The 18,137-nt window shown below is 39.3% G+C and overlaps 1 protein-coding gene across 6 annotated transcripts in view; it reads left to right on the top strand.

The window, feature by feature from the left end:
* MED6 (mediator complex subunit 6) overlaps nt 1-18,137 on the top strand; it is a 100,837-nt gene that overhangs the window by 20,660 nt on the left and 62,040 nt on the right. For 3 of the 6 annotated variants that reach the window (XM_019451382.2, XM_053889547.1, XM_019451380.2), the window contains 2 exons: nt 894-921; nt 1,505-1,920. The exons of 2 other annotated variants lie outside the window; for them this stretch is intronic. In XM_019451382.2, the coding sequence (XP_019306927.1) occupies nt 894-921; nt 1,505-1,635 (159 nt within the window). In that variant the 3' untranslated portion in view covers nt 1,636-1,920. Of the gene's footprint in view, nt 1-893; nt 922-1,504; nt 1,921-9,697; nt 9,922-18,137 lie in introns of those variants that run through there. One more of the 6 variants, XM_053889545.1, reaches the window with a different exon arrangement.

Below are 18,137 nucleotides of genomic sequence, written 5' to 3'. Positions count from 1 at the left end.
CCATTGGCTTCAGGTGAAGGGTAGGTTGTGAGCCTTGAGGAGGAAGGAGGAGAAAAGTTTTAAAGCATTTAACTTGGGTAATAGGAAAAGGGAGATGACAGCATAATCAGATAAAAGAACTGCTGTGCACAATGGAGGATCTTACTTTGTTCCTGACTCATGATGCCCCATCCTTTTTTTCCTATAGTTTAGTTTTTAATAGTACTCTAATCAGAAGCCTTTACGTTCATAGGAAAATACCTTTTTCCTCTTTGCTTCCCGTACCTGCCAACTTTAAAAGTTGGAGGGTTGATCCATATTTCATTTGCTTTCTTTGAGTTCATGTCCCCTAAACGAATAAGCCTCGGGAGTCTTGAAAGCCTCCATTATTCTCTCCCATTGGATTCTACTTAGCTACTTTTTTTCTTAATTTTTTTTAAAGTTTATTTACTTATTTTTGAGAGGGAGAGAGGAAATCCCAAGCAGGCTTCGCACTGTCAGCATGGAGCCCGATGTGAGTCTTGAACTCATGAACTGTGAGATCATGACCTGAGCCAAAATCAGGCGTCAGATGCTTAACCAACTGAGCCACCCAGGGGCCTCTCTACTTAGCTACTTTTTGAAAGCATTATAGCCTGGGTACAGAGGTAGAGGGCTTTATAGATAGCTGTTCAAGGGAAACTTATTTATGTTTGACTCTTTTGTTCTAGTTCTGTCTTTTCTGGAACATGAGAATAAGTAGAAAGTGATAAATTTACTTTTTATGGTACATGAATAGTAGTTTCTCTTTATGGAGTCAATTTTAATATAATTTGAATGAAGGTATAATTTTAATAAGAATTACGACGTCAAGAAGAAGAAAATTTTGCTAACCTACCCTGTTTTCTCCCCTCCCCGCCTTTTTTAAATTATAGCAAAAGTCTGGAGAAAAGCCTGTCCCAGGTATGTTCCTGATGTTCTTATTAAACTTGTAATAAAACTCAGTTAACAACTATAGCATGTAAGATGAGCTGTGGTCCTTTTGTCCTTCTAGACTCTCATGGTAATTCATTACTTCTAATTTTTGAGATCTGCTGAATTGCCAAAAGATGGTGATTTGTGGTAGTCATATTAGTATTTGAAAGATTAATTGGAGTGGGAAAGAGTAAGTATTGAGGATGTGTGGAGAAGATGAGGTGATTTGAAGTTGTTTTTAGTTCATATCTCAGTGTGAAAAAAAGCTGTTCTGTTTCATCATTGAAAACAGATATTGAACTATGTGTTCAGCCTGGGATAGACTATATATCTTGTTTATGAATAATGTCCTGTGTTTTTGTCAACTATCACAGATTTGCTTGGGTTATCAGGTTTTTAGGTTTGTAAATGGGTTCTACGCCTGCCTGATGAAACTGCTAAATTTAGCATTTGAGATAAGCAGCAGTTCTAAATGAACTTGAGCCTGAACCATTCACATGACCTTTGTCTAAATTGATCTCATCCCTCCACCTTCCTCTCCCTCCAAAAAATGTCTGCTTTTGATGTCTAGTGGATCAGACAAAGAAAGAGGCAGAACCTATACCAGAAACTGTAAAATCTGAGGAAAAGGAGACCACGAAGAACGTCCAACAGATAGTGAGCACTAAAGGCCCCCCGGAAAAACGAATGAGGCTTCAGTGAGTACTGGTCAGAGAGAAGCTTGCAAGACTCCTCTTGTCCATTATTGATACCTCATTACCGTGACAGGCTCTTGAACTTTAAAATTCTTTGTCACGACCCTTCCATTTGTACAGAATGTGCTTGTTCTTTAAGAAGGATGTAAGGATCCTCATGCTTTTGATAAATATTTTTTATGTATCTTTTGTAACCTTTCCCCTACTAGACTTGAGCAGCTTCCTTACTCAAATGTATACTGCTATATATACATCTAAAAACAAAATAAAAGTATTTGTATAAATCACTTTATCATGACTTTTTTCCCTTATTTCTCTCGCTGAAATATTTCCACATGCACTTTGTAAACACGAAGGATTAATGTGAAAGGAGTAACTAAGCTTATTTTCTTATATTAGTTGTGCATTTCTCAGTATTAAAATAATAAGTTGCAATTTGAAAGATAAAAGGTAAAAACCTCCCCCTATAAATATGATAATAGTGAAGTTTCTTTGTGCATAGTTATTTTCATTTTTAATTTTTTCTATAATTTATTCATTTTTTTATAATTTACATCCAAGTTAGCACATGGTGCAACAATGATTTCAGTAGTAGATTCCTTAAGCCCCTTACCCATTTAGCCCATCCCCCCCACAACCCCTTCAACAACCCTCTGTTTGTTCTCTGTATTTGAGAGTCTCCCTGTTATTGTATTATTTTTGCTTCCCTTCCCTCAGGTTCATCTGTTTTGTATCTTAAAGTCCTCATATGAGTGAATATGATATTTGTCTTTCTCTTGACTAATTTCACTTAGCATAATATCCTCTAGTTCCATCCACATAGTTGCAAATGGCAAGATTTCATTCTTTTTGCCAAGTAATACTCCCTTGTGTGTGTGTGTGTGTGTATCTTTATCCATTCATCCATTGATGGACATTTGGGCTCTTTCCATACTTTGGCTGTTGTTGGTAATGCTGCTATAAACATTGGGGTGCATGTGTCCCTTCAAAACAGCACACCTGTATCCTTGGGTAAATACCTAGTAGCGCAATTGCTGGGTCATAGGGTAGTTCTATTTTTAATTTTTTGAGGAACCTCCATACTGTTTTCCAGAGTGGCTGTACCAGTTAGCATTCCCACCAGCAGTGCAAAAGAGATCCTCTTTCTCCGCATCCTCGCCAACATCTGTTGTTGCCTGAGTTGTTAATGTTAGCCATTCTGACAGGTGTGAGGTGGTATCTCATTGTGGTTTTGATTTGTATTTCCCTGATGATGAGTGATGTTGAGCATTTTTTCATGTGTCAGTTGGCCATCTGGATGTCTTCTTTGGAAAAGTGTATTCATGTCTTTTGCCCATTTCTTCACTGGATTATTTTTTGGGGGGTGTTGAGTTTGAAAAGTTCTCAACTTTTATCTAACCCTTTAAGGTTCTAACTTTATCTGATACGTTGTTTGCAAATATCTTCTCCCATTTCGTCAGTTGCCTTTTAGTTTTGCTGATTGTTTTCTTCGTTTTGCAGAAGCTTCTTATTTTGATGAGGTCCCAACAGTTCATTTTTGCTTTTGTTTCCCTTGCCTCTGGAGATGTGTTGAGTAAGAAGTTGCTGTGGCCAAGATCAAAGAGGTTTTTGCCTGCTTTCTCCTCAAGGATTTTGATGGTTTCCTGTCTTACATTTAGGTCTTTCATCCATTTTGAGTTTATTTTTGTGTATGGTATACAAAAGTGGTCCAGGTTCATTCTTCTGCATGTCGCTGTCCAGTTTTCCCAGCACCACCTGCTGAAGAGACTGTCTTTATTCCACTGAATATTCTTTCCTGCTTTGTCAAAGATTAGTTGGCCGTATGTTTGTGGGTCCATTTCTGGGTTCTCTATTCTGTTCCATTGATTTGAGTGTCTGTTTTTGTGCCAGTACCATACTGTCTTGATTACAGCTTTGTAATGCAGCTTGAAGTCTGGGATTGTGATGCCTCCTGCTTTGGTTTTGTTTTTTCAAGATTGCTTTGGCCATTCGAGGTCTTTTCTGGTTCTATACAAATTTTAGGATTGTTTGTTCTAGCTCTGTGAAGAATGCTGGTGTTATCTTGATAGGGATTGCATTGAATATGTAGATTGCTTTGAGTAGTATTGACATTTTAACAATATTTGTTCTTTATTTTAAAGTCTTGGGGCGCCTGGGTGGCTTGGTCGGTTAAGCGTCCGACTTCAGCTCAGGTCGATCTCGCGGTCCGTGAGTTCGAGCCCCGCATCGGGCTCTGGGCTGATGGCTCAGAGCCTGGAGGCTGCTTCCAATTCTGTGTCTCCCTCTCTCTCTGCCCCTCCCCCGTTCATGCTCTGTCTCTCTCTGTCTCAAAAATAAATAAACGTTTAAAAATAAATAAATAAAGTCTAGGTTGTCTGATATAAGTATGGCTACTCCAGCTTTCTTTTGGTGACCATTAGTGTGATAGATGGTTCTCCATCCCCTTTCAATCTGAAGGTGTCTTTAGGTCTAATGTCGGTCTTTTGTAAAAAGCATATAGATGGATCTTGTTTTCTTATCCATTATGTTACCCTATGTCTTTTGATTGGAGCATTTAGTCCATTGACGTTTAGAGTGAGTACTGAAAGATAGGAATTTATTGCCATTATGTTGCCTGTAGAGTTGGAGTTTCTGGTGGTGTTCTCTGGTCCTTTCTAGTCTTTGTTTTTTTGTTGTTGTTGGTTGTTGTTTGTTTGTTTGTTTTTTGGGTTTTTTTTTTTCTGTCTTTTCTCCATTCAGAGAGTCCCCCTTAAAATTTCTTTCAGGGCTGCTTTAGTGGTCACAAACTCCTTTAATTTTTGTCTGGGAAACTTTTGATCTCTCCTTCTATTTTGAATGGCAGCCTTGCTGGATAAAGAATTCTTGGCTGCATATTTTTCTGATTCAGCACATTGAATACATCCTGCCACTCCTTTCTGGCCCACCAAGTTTCTGTGGATATGTCTGCTGGAAACCTGATCTGTCTTCCCTTGTAGGTTAAGGATTTTTTTTTCCCCTTACTGCTTTCATGATTCATTCCTTGCCTGAGTATTTTGTGAATTTGACTGTGATATGCCTTGTTGATGTTTGGGTTTTTCTGAATCTAATGGGGAGTCCTCTGTGCTTCCTGGATTTTGGTGTCTGTGTCTTTCCCCAGGTTAGGAAAGTTTTCTGTTATGATTTGCTCACATAACCCTTTTACCCCTTTTTCTCTCTCTTCACCTTCTGGGACCCCTATGATTCTGATGTTGTTCCTTTTTAATGAGTCACTAATTTCTCTAATTCTTAAGTCGTGCTCTTTTGCCTTAGTCTTCCTCTTTTTTTCTGCTTCATTGTTCTCTATAAGTTTGTTCTCTGTATCGCTGATTCACTGCTCTGCCTTACCCATCCTTGCCACCATGGCATCCATTCAAGATTGCAGCTCATTTATAGCATTTTTTATTTAATTTCATCTAGCTTTTATCTCCACAGAAAGGGATTCTAATCTGTTTTCAACCCCAGCTAGTATTCTTATTATCGTGGTTCTAAAGTCTGGTTCAGATATCTTGTTTGTATCTGTGCTGATTAAGTGCCTCGCTGTGATTTCTTCCTGTTCTTTCTTTTGGGGTGAATTCCTTTGTTTTGTCATTTAGAAGGAAGAAAAGGAATCCATAAGGTAAAAAAAAAATTAAAATTAAAGACAACACAAAAAAATCAAATAACGGATGCTAGATCCTAGGTGTGTTCTGGTTTGGTTGTTTAAAGGAGTTTGATAGAGAAAAAAGGGAAAGCAAGGGAAAAAAAAGGAAAATGTTTGAAAATTTGAACAAATGAATACAATGAAATAGAATAAAATGAAATGATGGAAGTAAAAAAATAGAATTTGAAAAATTTACCCAGAAGTAAAGTGTAGAAATGGAAAACATAAATTTTTTCTTTTATTCAATTTTATCTTATTCAAGAATAAGAAAAGAAAAAATTATTGAATAGATGGACCAGCAAACAGACTGAAGTATCATTGAAATTACATCGGTTTCCCCTAGAAGTCAAACCATGAAGCGCTTTATAGTCTGTAAACTAAGCAGATGGAGAGACTTGGGGTGTTCCTGAAGAGTGAGGTTGGCCCAGTTGGGTGGGGCTTAGTGTAACAGCTCCTTTCTCCACTAGATGGCGCTGCTTAGCTTGCTGGGGTGGATTATTGTGGCGCCTGTAGGTGTGTGTGTGCATGCACGGGAGGGGTGAAAATGGCATGACCTAGTTACCCAGTCTCTAGTATCAGAACTCTTGGCTCTTCCCAATCAGCAATCGCTCACCCCTCCTTTGTCTCTGGATTCCATCCACTCTCTGCTTTTATACTGTCTGTCACCAAGCCATCAGGTTGCCAGGCGGCACCTCCCTCCTGAGTTTTATCTCAGATGTGGCTGTTGTTTCCCAACCCCTCACTTCTGAGGGACTGCGGTTTTGACCCACTCAGACATATGGGGAAGGTTCTCACTGAGCAATGGCCAGGTGTCAGCTGCCCCCTGGAACGTTCAGGACACCGTGCTGCTGCCAATGGCCAGAGACTGGCTGGGTGCCAACCTGCCCCAGAAAAAGTTGGTGTGATCAGGTGGCAGCAGGGTTTCAGGGATTATGGAAAATCACCCCACACATCTGGCACCAGGCTTCCCCCTTAGCGTCCTTGTTCCAGCACAAGTGAATGGGGTTGTTTTCCCAGATCCACTGGGACCTTTGCCTGTGGGGAGGCCTCACAGCCTCTACCAAATGTCCTCCCAGTAGGGGAACCACCTCTCCCCATGTGACCCAAGACCTTGAGGACCTCATTCTCTGTTCCTGGGGATTCGGCCTTCCCACCAGAGCACCCCCAGGTATTGAGCTGCGGAGTTTCAGACTGCGCTCCCCCTGTTTATAGAGTCTTAATGGAATTTAAATCCTCTCCTTTCTCCTTTCCCCCTTTTTTGTTCAGTCCCTTGTGTACTTTTTCTTTTCTCTCCAGCTGCTTTTGGGCAGTGGGGATGCAGGATGCTTTCCGTACCACCCCCCCCTTCCCCCGCCCCATCTTTGTCCTCTCTCCGCAAACAAAAACAGCTCCCTGCCCTCCGTGGCTTTCTCCCCCAGTTCACCTCTCCATGCCAGGTACCTGCTAAGTTCTCTTGTTCAGATTGTGCAGATTGTTGTGTTAATCCTCAAATCAGTTTTCTAGGTGTGCAGAATGTTTTAGTGTTGACGTGGCTGTATTTCAGGCATGAGGGATGCAAGAGAAAAAAAACTTCCATGCTGTTCCGCCATCCTGTCCGCTCCCCACTGTTCACCTGTGCATAGTTATTTTTAATACTGTAGTTTGTAATTATTCTGTTCATGCAGTTTGACTTGATCATATCACTGTATCTTCTGTAAATACTGTTCCATGTTTGCTTAGTTTCTGTAGACTAATTTAGTGACTGAATAATTCCCATGAGTGGTTATATCGGTTTTCTTTACATTTTCCCTATGTTTCACTTAAGGTTGTAATGATTACCTTTGTGTATGATGACTTTTCATTATTTAGGCTTTTTTTTCCCCCCTTAGGATACAGTCCCACCAGTAGAATCACTGGAATCTGTACTTTTTTAAGTTTTTTTTTTTTTTTTTAACTCTGAGGTTCATATTGTCAAGTTGTTTTTCTCAAAAGGTTTGGAACCAGTTATCACTCCAACAGCAAAGTATGAAAATACCAACTTCTCCAGAATCTGGCTACCATGGTCTATTGTAATTTTTGGTTTAGTGCTAATTAAGTAGCAAAAAAATGTTTTGAGTGGTTGAATAATTTCTCTTCTTTGATTTTTGTGTTTGTGAAATGTCTGATTTTCTGTATGGTAAGATTTTTCTTGTAGTTTTTTTTTTTAAACGTTTGTTTATTTTTTAGAAAGAGGGACTTGCATGTGGGAGTGGGGGAGGGGCAGAGAGCGAGGGAGAGAATCCCAAGCAGGCTCTGCACCATCCTGGTATCTGATGCAGGGCTCAAACCCACAAACCATGAGATCATGACCTAAGCTGAATCAAGAGTCAGATTCTTAGCCAACTGAGCCACCCAGGCACCCCCTTTTAGCTTTTTATTTTGACATAATTTCAAACTTAAAAGTTGTGGGAATAGTAGAAACAATTCCTACATATGTACCTTTTGCCCCAAATCCCCATGTGTTAACATTTTTCCATACTTGCTTTATTCTTTAATCTCTTTCTTCTCTTACTGTCAGTTGCTTGCATGTGCTCTGTCTCCGTGTGTGTGTGTGTGTGTATAAAATACACATAATTACACCTTTTACTTTTGGATTGAGAGAGTCAGTTGCAGTCATAAGGCCCACAACCCCTAAGTACTTTAGTGCACATATCCTAAAATCAAGGGCTTTCTCTTATCAAAATTAAACTGTCACAATACTACTGCCTAATCTGTAGATTTATTCCATCTTGTCAGTGGTGCTGAGAATTTACAGCAAAATAATAAATTCATAGCAAAAGACTATCTTGAATTATCCATTGGATTTAGTTGTCCTGTCTGTTTGGTCCACTTTAATCTGGAATAGTTCTTTAATCTTCCTTGTTTTTCATGACCTGGTATTTAAAGGGTTTAGTCTAGGGGAGCCTGGGTGGCTCAGTCGGTTGAGCGGCCGACTTCGGCTCAGGTCATGATCTCGTGGTCTGTGAGTTTGAGCCCCGCGTCGGGCTCTGTGCTGACAGCTCAGAGCCTGGAGCCTGTTTCGGATTCTGTGTCTTCCTCTCTCTGACCCTCCCCCGTTCATGCTCTGTCTCTCTCTGTCTCAAAAATAAATAAACGTTAAAGAAAAAAAAAAAATTAAAAAAATAAATAAATAAAGGGTTTAGTCTAGTTATCTATTGAATGTCTTTCAGTTTGGTTTTGTTTGGTCTGTTTTCATGATTAAATTTACCTCACACGCTTTCATCAGGAATACCACAAAAAGGTGCTTATGAAGGTACATGCCGTCAATTTGCCTCATATCTGGTGATGTTAACTTTGATCACATGGGAAAGGTAGTGTTTGTTAAGTTACTCCTTATTTCCCTTCTTATACAAAAGGCAACTTAGTTTATAAAATTTTGCACTTTATTTTGCATTTATTTAAGCGTGAACTTTTGACATAAAGTTATTGACTCTTTGTCATATTTGCTTCAAGTATTTTTCCAGTTTTTTTCAGCAAAGCTCCTTTTAACTACATTATTATAAAATATCACTTACAGAAAGGTGCATAAAATAATAGAATACAGCTCACTGTATCCATATAATTCACCATATGCAGGTAAAGAAATTGAACATTGCCAATGTCCCAGAAGCTCTGTTTTGTCCTCTCCTAATCACAACGCTTGTCCTTCTGATCAGAGATCACGCTTATCTTTGTCCTCTCCTAATCACAACGCTTGTCCTTCTGATCAGAGATCACGCTTATCTTATCACTTGTCATTACATTTATACCATGTAACCATGCATCCCTGAATAAGTGTATAGTTTTGATTGCCTGTTTGTTTATTTTTGATCGAGAGACTGTGTGTGAGTGAGGGAGGGGCAGAGAGAGAGAGGGAGACAGAGAATCCCAAGCAGGGATTCTGACAGGGCAGAGCCCGATATGGGGCTTGAACTTGTGAACCATGAGAAATGACCTGAGCCTAAATCAAGAGTTGGATGCTTAACTGACCGAGCCACCCAGACGCCCCTGTTTTTTACTTTTAATAAAAATGCATTGTGTTTCATGTATGACTTCTTTTGTTTAATGTTATGTTTGTGAAAGTCAAACAAATTGTTTCACGTCATTGTAGTTCTTTTATTTTCATTTCTGTGTAACATTCCCTTACATAAATATATTACAGCTTTTAAAATGTATTCTAATGGTGGTAGACATTTGGATTATTATGGTTTGGGGCTATTATGAAAAAAATGCTTTTATGAAATATTCTTGTACTTGATTTTATAATTACAGGCTGAATTGTGCGTCTGTCCCCCAGAATGTGACCTTATTTGGAAATAGGGCCATTGCATATGTAATTAGTCAAGATAAGATCATGCTAATCTTAATTAGGCTGGGTCCCTAATCCAGTATGATTGGTGTCCTTGTAAAAAAGAAGGCCACGTGAAGAGACAAAGGGAGAACACCGTGTGAAGATGCATTGGAGTGCTGCATCTACACACCTAGGGATGCCAGAGATTGCCAGCACATTACCAGAAGCTAGGAAGAAGCCAGGAAAAATTCCCCTATAAGTTTCAGGGGGAGTGTGGCCCTGCTAACACCTTGATCTTGGGCTTCTAACCTTCAGAACTTTGAGACAATAAATTTCTGTTGCTTTAAGCCACCAGTTTGTGGTACTTTATTTTCGCAACCCTAGGAACCTAACAGTGTGCATGTGCTCATGTTCTTTACTCAGACTGGTGGGTCGTAAGTATGCGTTTCTACTACTTCTACTGATAATGCTAACATTTTCCAAGGTAGCTGTCTGAGTTTCTACTCTCATCAGCAGTTTATGAGAGTTCCTGTGGTTCCAAACCTGTGTTGACCCTTAATACTGTCAATTAAAGAAGAATTGAGTCATTCTGTTGCGCATACAGTGATAGCTTGTTGAGGCTGAAATGTGTATTTCCTGGCGATTGATGATGTTAAGCATCCTTTCATGATTATTTGGCGATTTGGATATCTATTTTTGCGAAGTGCTTCTTTTGCACGTTTTTCTGTTTTTGTTTTTATCTTTGTCTTAAAGGGTTGTAGTAGGTTCTTGGTATGTTTTGGATAGGAGTTTTTTGTCCTTGCACGTGTTTAAGTGTATCTTCTCCATTCTGGCTTGCCTTTTAGCTCTATTGATGGTAGTCTAAAAATGAACAGAAGTTCTTAATTTTAATATAGCTCAGTTTATCAATCTTTTCCTTTATTGTTAATACTTTTTTATGCCTTGTTTGAGGTTTTTCTCTTCATTGAGTTTATGGAGATTTGCTCCTCTATCTAGAAGCTCTATTCTTCATTTTACATTCAGGAGTGTGGTCCATTTGGTTGGGATTGACTGATAGATCAATTTGGAAAGAACTGACTTTTTAGCAATGTCACATCTTCAGAACCACAAATATGCTATATTTCTCCATTTGTTTAGGTTTTCTTTAATTTCTCTCAGCAGAGTTTTGAGAGTACAGGTCTTAACATGTTTTATGAAATTTATTCCTCGACCTAACATGGTTGGTGATTTTATTGTAAAAGATGTTTTAAAATTTTAATTTACATTTGTTCATTTCAGTATATAGACATTTAGTTTTTTGTGTGTATTTGACCTTGTATCCTGTTACTTTACTTAAATTCAGTTATTGGGGCACCTGGATGGCTTAGTCAGTAAGCGTCCAACTTCAGCTCAGGTCATGATCTCATGGTTCATGAGTTCAGGCCCCACGTCGGGCTCTGTGCTGACAGCTCAGAGCCTGGAGCCTGCTTCGGATTCTGTGTCTCCCTCTCTCTCTGCTCCTCCCCCACTCACACTCTGTCTCTCTCTCAAAAATAAATATTTAAAAAATTTTTTTTTAATTCAGTTATTATTTTGGTGTTTTTTTGGGTACATTGCTTAGGATTTTTTATATCCATGATCATGTCATATGGGAGTAAAGAGTTTTATTTCTTTTCAATTTAAACCTTAAAAACTTATGCTAAAATATAAATGACATAAAATTTGCCGTTTTAACCATTTTTTAGTATATAGTTGAGTGCCATTAAGTACATTCACATCATTGTGCAACCATCACCATCCATCTCCAGAACTTTTTCATCATCCCAAACTGAAACTCCATATTCATTAAACAATAAGTCCCCTTCCCCCTTCCCCCTTCTTCCTTCCCCCAGACCCTGGCAACCACCCTTCTACTTGATGTCACTATGAATTTCACTACTCTAGGTATCTCATATAAATGGAATTCCACAATATTTGTGTTATTTGGGTCTGGTTTATTTTACTTAGCATAAGGTCTTCAAGGTTCATTTGTGTTTGAGAAAGTGTCAGAATTTTTTTCTTTTAATGTTTATTTTTAGAGAGAGCATGCACACAAGCAGGGGAGGGGCAGAGAGAACGGGAGAGAGAGAGAATCCCAAGTAGTCTCCACCCTGTCAGCACAGAGCCTGATGTCGGGCTCAAACTTACCAACTGTGAGATCATGACCTGAGCCATAATCAAGAGTCAGACGCTTAACCAACTGAGCCACCCAGGCACCCCGAGTCCCTGCTTTCAATTCTTTTGTGTATGTACCCAGAAATGGTAATTGTAGGGGAGCCTGGGTGCTTCAGTTGGTTAAGCGTCTAACTCTTGATTTCAGCCCAGGTCATGATCTCACGGTACATGAGTTTGAGCCCCATTTTGGGCTCTGTGCTGATAGTGCCAAGCCTGCTTAGGATTCTTTCTCTCCTTCTCTCTGTGCCCCTCCCCTCCCCATGCTCTCTCTCTAAAAAATAAACATTAAAAAAAAAACCTGACACTTAAAAAAAAAAATGGTAATTGTGTTATTTTGAGGAACTGCTGTACTGTTTTACATGGCAACTACATTTTATATTCCAGCCAACCATGTACAAGGGTTCCAACCAACTCTTGTTGGTTATTGGGTTTTTTTTGAAATTAGAACTAAATTCAACTAATTTGCTAGAGTGGCTCACAGAACTCAGAGAAACAATTTACTTACTAGGTTACCAACTTATTTATGAAAGATTATATACAATTCAAGGAACAGCCAGTTGGAGGAGATGTGTAGGGCAAGGTATATGGAAAGGGGTACAGAGGTTCCGTGACCTCCCTGGGTGTGCTACCCTTTACAAATGTTCACCAACCTGGGAGCTCCCTGAACCTTGTCCTTTTGGGTTTTTATGGAGGCCTCATTACGTAGAGATGATTGGTTAAATCATTGGCCTTTAGTGATTGAACTTAATCTCCATCTGTTTCCACTAGGGGTAGTGTGGGGTGGGGGTGGGACTGAAAGTTCCAACCCTCTAGCCCCGTGGTTGATTCTTCTGGTGGCCAGCCCCCATCCTTAGATGACCTGGGGTATTTCAGAAGTCACCTCATTAACGTCTCAAAAGGCACCTTTGTGGCTCACCCCACTTAGGAAATCCCAAGGTTTTTAGGAGCTCTGTGCCAGGAAAGGGATGAAAACCAAATATATATTATTAACAATTGCAGTATGACTTCTAACAGTTAATGATGGTAAGCACGTTTTCGTGTACCATTTGTGTATTTTTTTTCATTGAAATATTTTATTAAAAATCTCATAAAATGATAGGGAAAATTTGTATATTTTCTAGGAAATATCTCCCAAGTTATTTTCACATTTTTTAATTGGGTGTTTTTGTTGTTGAGTTGTAGGAGTTCTTTAATCTGGATATTAATCCTTTGTCAGATACATGATGTCTAAATATTTTCTCCTGTGGGTTGCTTTTCATTGTGTTGGTAGTGTAATGTGCGAAAGTTTTTAATTTTGATGGTGTCTGGTTTGTCTGTTGTTTTATTGCCTGTGATTTTGTGACCAAACTAACATGAGTTTGCTTCTTGATGAGTTACAGATAAAGATTACACCAGGTGGGGGCGCCTGGGTGGCTCAGTTGGTTAAGCGTCCAACTTCAGCTCAGGTCATGATCTTGAAGTTCAGGGGTTCGGGCCACGCATCAGGCTCTGTGCTGACAGCTCAGTCTGGAGCCTGCTTTGGATTCTGTATCTCCCTCTCTCTCTGCCCCTCCCCCGTTCACACCCTGTCTCTCAAAAATAAATAAACAATTTAAAAAATTTAAAAAAAAAGATTACATCAGTTGGAGTTGTCATACAACAGAATTTTTATTTGCAACAAATAAGGAAATCACAGGATATAACTTCCCATGGGGGCGAGTGGGTTTCTTTTATTTAGGATTAGGATGAATAGAAAGGGAAACTTCGTTACTGCATGTAGAGATGGACATAGGTTGTACAGGCTACTTTGAACACATGCCTATGCTTGTATCCTGTGTTACGTTAATGAAGTTTGTGCTCCTCCTTGGGCGGAGGTGTTAACAGTATAATGAAGTCGAGGTAGCTGTCAGATGCTTCATGGTCCATCTACTGTGGTCAGTGGTCAGTCTCAAACTGGTCTAGGCCTATGGAGCTCTTCCTGTTGTTTGCTGCTAAAAGATAAGGTTAACATTCCCGTGAAGAAGAAAGGCAGTCAGTAGGGGTTTACTGGTGACAGTTTTAACCTCATTAACCTATAGAACACAGTTTTAATTTTGGTGTCATTTTGAAGAAATCCTTGCCAAATCCAATTTCATTGTTTTTCCCTGCATTTTCTTCTAAGTATTTTATAATTTAAATTCTTACATTTAGGTCTTGTGATCCATTTTGAGTTAATTTTTGTATTTGATGTTAGGTAAGGGTCTACAACCTCATTCATTGGCATGTGGATATACAGTTTTCCCAACACCATTTGTTGAGAAGACTGTCATTTCCCCATTGAATAGTCATGGCGCTCTTGTCGAAAATCATTTAACTATACATATGAAGGCTTATGTGAAGATCTGGGTTTTCTATTCCATTGATCAGTGTTTATATTTATGCCAGCACCACATACTTGATGACTGTAGCTTTGTAGTAAGTTGTTTGTTCACAAGCTGTAATCATATCAGTTGATCTTGAGTCCAGGCTACTGCAAAGAAACTAGTGTGTTTGTTAGTGGGGTCTGAAAAGAAACAGTGGTGGATTAGGGGAAAGATTTCTCTGAAAAACAAGCTTTAATTTCCACTAATTTTTACCTTATTAACTCTATGGGGCATGATTTCAAAATCAGGAAATGTGAGACCTAAAACTGTTCTTCCCTTTCAAGATGGTTTTGGCTATTTGGGATCCCTTGAGATTTCACGTGAATTATAGGGTTTATAGTTTTATATTGCCCATATGGCAACGTTTAAAGGTAGTTGTTTTACATATGTGTTTTAGTGATCTAATTCTTACGGTGTGAGGGCACGTTTGTTGCCAGCTACTGCACCATAAAAAGTGGAAGTCTAGTAGTTTTAAATTTTATCAAACACATTTTATGCTTTTGTTTTAAGTCTATTGAAATACTCATATGGTTTCTTTCTTTTTCTTCTGATAATGTGGTAAGTTACACAGAGTTTTCACCCAAATGTTAGCCAGTCTTGTATTTCAGAAACTAACCTCACTTTGTCATAATGTTACCCAAAACTGGGCTCCCCTGTCCATGGATATTGAGCCAAAAGACACAACCAAGTCAAAGAATGGGAAAAGGAAGGGTTTTACTTGCAAAAAGTAGTGGAGAACACGGGATATTTCCCAAAGCAATATCTCCTCAGACAACAAACCAGAAAGTTTGAAGCTAAGGGTTCATACATATTCATGAAAGGGTAATTCATTGCACAAGGGGATTTAGTAAAGAATTGGGGCACAAGTCATCTGAAGGTGACTGAAATGTCCAGGTCAAGGTCAAGAGGGCCAATAAGGGTCAGCATCATCAGTTTTCTGGCTTTAGTTGGTTCAGTATCTGAATGCTCTACGGGGTTCAGATCCTATAAAGATAATTCAAGCATGTGCATCAGGTCGTTTTTTGCTTTGGAACCAGCACTGGGAGTTTTACCATTGATTTATTGTCCCTCATATGATTGGGCTATCTCCTGCCTGATAGTGGCTGTTTGTTCTTAATTCTTTCACAACATGGCTGGGGGCCTAAAATGGCTTTTCTTCTGTCAAGAAGGCTATGTCTCATCTTTGTTTTCCAGGGACCCCTAACTTTTTCTGCTCACACTGATGTTGTCTTTTTTTTATATATATCTTTTTAAAATATATGTTATTGGAGTCAGTTTGCTAAGATTTGGTTTAGGGTTTTTACATTTAATTTTATGTGTAAGATTTGCTTGTAATATTGTCTTTCCTGTAAGTGCTTTTTCGTTTTGGTAACTAGGTTAAATGAGCATCATGTAATGCTTTGGGAAATACTGTCTCCTGTTTTGTGGAGTAGTTTGTGAAAAAAAATTTGTTATTTCTTCCTGAAGCGTTTGGTAGGAGTTACCCATGAAACTTGTATTTTATTGAGACTTTCAGTTACAGATTCATTTTCTTACATATGCAGATTGAACACATTTTTTATCAGCTTTTGTAAATTTTATCTTTCTAAGTAATTTGTCTATTTTAGGCTGAAAGTTATTTGTAATATTTTGTGATCTCTTAATGTCTGCAGGATCTGTAATTTTGTCCCAATTTTTCCGTTCTTGATAGTTAACCATTTATCTTTTGTCTCTTTTTCTTAACCAGTGTTGCTAATGTTCCAGTCATTTTATTAATCTTTTGAAAGAACCATTGTTAACCAAAACCCAAATTTGGCTGCCTGTAGCTGAGCTTTGATTGAAAAGGAATTAGAGCTTTGTTAGGAGGCCAGCCACCCCAGGAGAAGGTGGACTCTTGTCCAAAGGCCAGCTCCAGGGTTTCTGCCTGGCCCAGAGATTATTAAAGGGGTTTAGAGCAGTTAATCAATAAGGGAGTGCAGGGGTCCCTAACATTTCTTGATTACGTGCAGAGTCAATGGTGCCAGCTACAGATGTTATCTCAGTGCTTGGAGATTGTGCAAGGGGGTCTGGTTCCTTAGTGTCCGGGGATCGTGCAAGGGGGTCTGGTTTCTGTTTCATGAGAGCGGAAGTGCTCTGTTTTTTCTGGGAAAGAATGCATGATCCACAGATATACCAATAAAGTTTAGTTAATCAGTCACACGGGCTAAGAGTGTTTGCTAAACTTTAAAGACTGCTAGGTTGGTCGGAGAGGCCAAAGCGACTTTGCCATTGGTTTTGTTGATCTCTCTGTTGTGTTTTTTCTTACTCAGTGAATCTTGGTTGTTCATACTTGTAATTATAGATCTAGAGCAAACAATATATTTACTCAAATTAAACTTGTGTTTAATATGTGTTTGTCAGTGAATGGAGGCTTTCCTCTGGTGATTTGAGGGTGGGACAGGATGTGTAGGTACTAAATCTTCTGGGTATGATAGTTTCCCCATCTCTCCTGGTAATCCTAAGTTACTTGAGGACTGATTGCCTTGCCTTCTAGTCACTCCCTAGAAATATTTTCTGCCTTTGCTTTCTGCAGTATCATAATTTCTTTTATCTATCTACCTATCTGCCTACCTACCTCTTTATTTTTTTTTATGTTTATTTATTTTTGAGAGAGTGTGCATGGGGGAGGGGGCAGAGAGAGAGAGGGAAACACAGAATCCAAAGCAGGCTCCAGCCTCTGAGCTGTCAGCACAGAGCCCGACATGGGACTCGAATTCACAAACTGTGAGATCATGATCCGAGCCGAAGTCAGTCGCCTAGCTGACTGAGCCACCCAGGCGCCCCTCTCTATGTATTTATTTACTCATCTGTGTATCTATCCATCAATCCTTACTTTACGGGCTCTCTGATTGCTTCATTTCATTTGCCTTTGTGAGCTATTCTTTTTTTTTTCATTAATTAATTTATTGTTTAATTTACATCCAAGTTAGCATATAGTGTGCAACAATGATTTCAGGAGTAGATTCCTTAATTCCCTTTACCCATTTAGCCCATCCCCCCTCCTACAACCCCTCCAGCAACCCTCTGTTTGTTCTCTGTATTTAAGAGTCTCTTATGTTTTGTCCCCCTCCCTGTTTTTATATTAATTTTGCTTCCCTTCCCGTATGTTCACCTGTTTTGTAGTCAAATGCTCTACCACTGATATGCTCACCTGTTTTGTATCTTAAATTCCTCATATGAGTGAAGTCATATGATATTTGTCTTTTTCTTACTGACTAATTTCACTTAGCATAATACCCTCCAGTTCCATCCACGTATGTGAGCTATTCTTTGTCAGTGTCCCCCGTCCTTGGGCCCTTTTCTCTGCTCCCTCTATTCTCTACGGGAAATCTTAACCCTGATATGACTTTAATTGCCTTCCATGTGCTGGGAGACTCACAAATGTATATATCTAGGTCATATTTCTCTGATCAATCTGAGACCAATTATTTACACCCGCACCCCTAATCAGTGCAGATCAAGGGAGTAACAAGTAACAAGGCTAAAGGTTCTGAGGGAGGGAGTATGCTTTGGTATGTTCGTGGATCAGCAGGGGAACAGCTATAAGGGAATGAACAAAGGGCAGAATACCATAGGAGATGAATCAGAGGTAAGGAGGGAGGGACAGGTAGTGGTGGCAGGGAGGTATATTGGGTAGGACCTTGTAGAACATTCTGTAGACTTTTACTGTGAATGAGGTGGGAAACCACTGGAGGATTCTGAGCAAAGTAATGATAGGATATAGGATATAATCTGATAGGACTTAGAATGTAACAGTTCACTCTGTCCCTGTGTGGGAGTTGAGTGATGGGGATAAGGATGGAAACAGAAGACAAGGTAGGAGTCTGTGGCAATAATCCAGGGGAGATGATGGCGACTTTGACTAGTGTGATGATAGTGGGGGTGGGGAGAAGTGATCAGATTCCATGTGTATTTTGAAGGTTGAAACAACAGGATTTGCGGTGTGAAATATGACAAAAAGAAGAATCAAA

The sequence above is a fragment of the Panthera pardus genome, unplaced genomic scaffold, assembly GCF_024362965.1.
Source record: "Panthera pardus isolate Hobbes unplaced genomic scaffold, ASM2436296v1 HiC_scaffold_24, whole genome shotgun sequence".
NCBI classification, from domain to species: domain Eukaryota; kingdom Metazoa; phylum Chordata; class Mammalia; order Carnivora; family Felidae; genus Panthera; species Panthera pardus.
The sequence above is the reverse complement of the archived record's forward strand: the minus strand, read 5'-3'. Positions and strand labels throughout refer to the sequence as shown.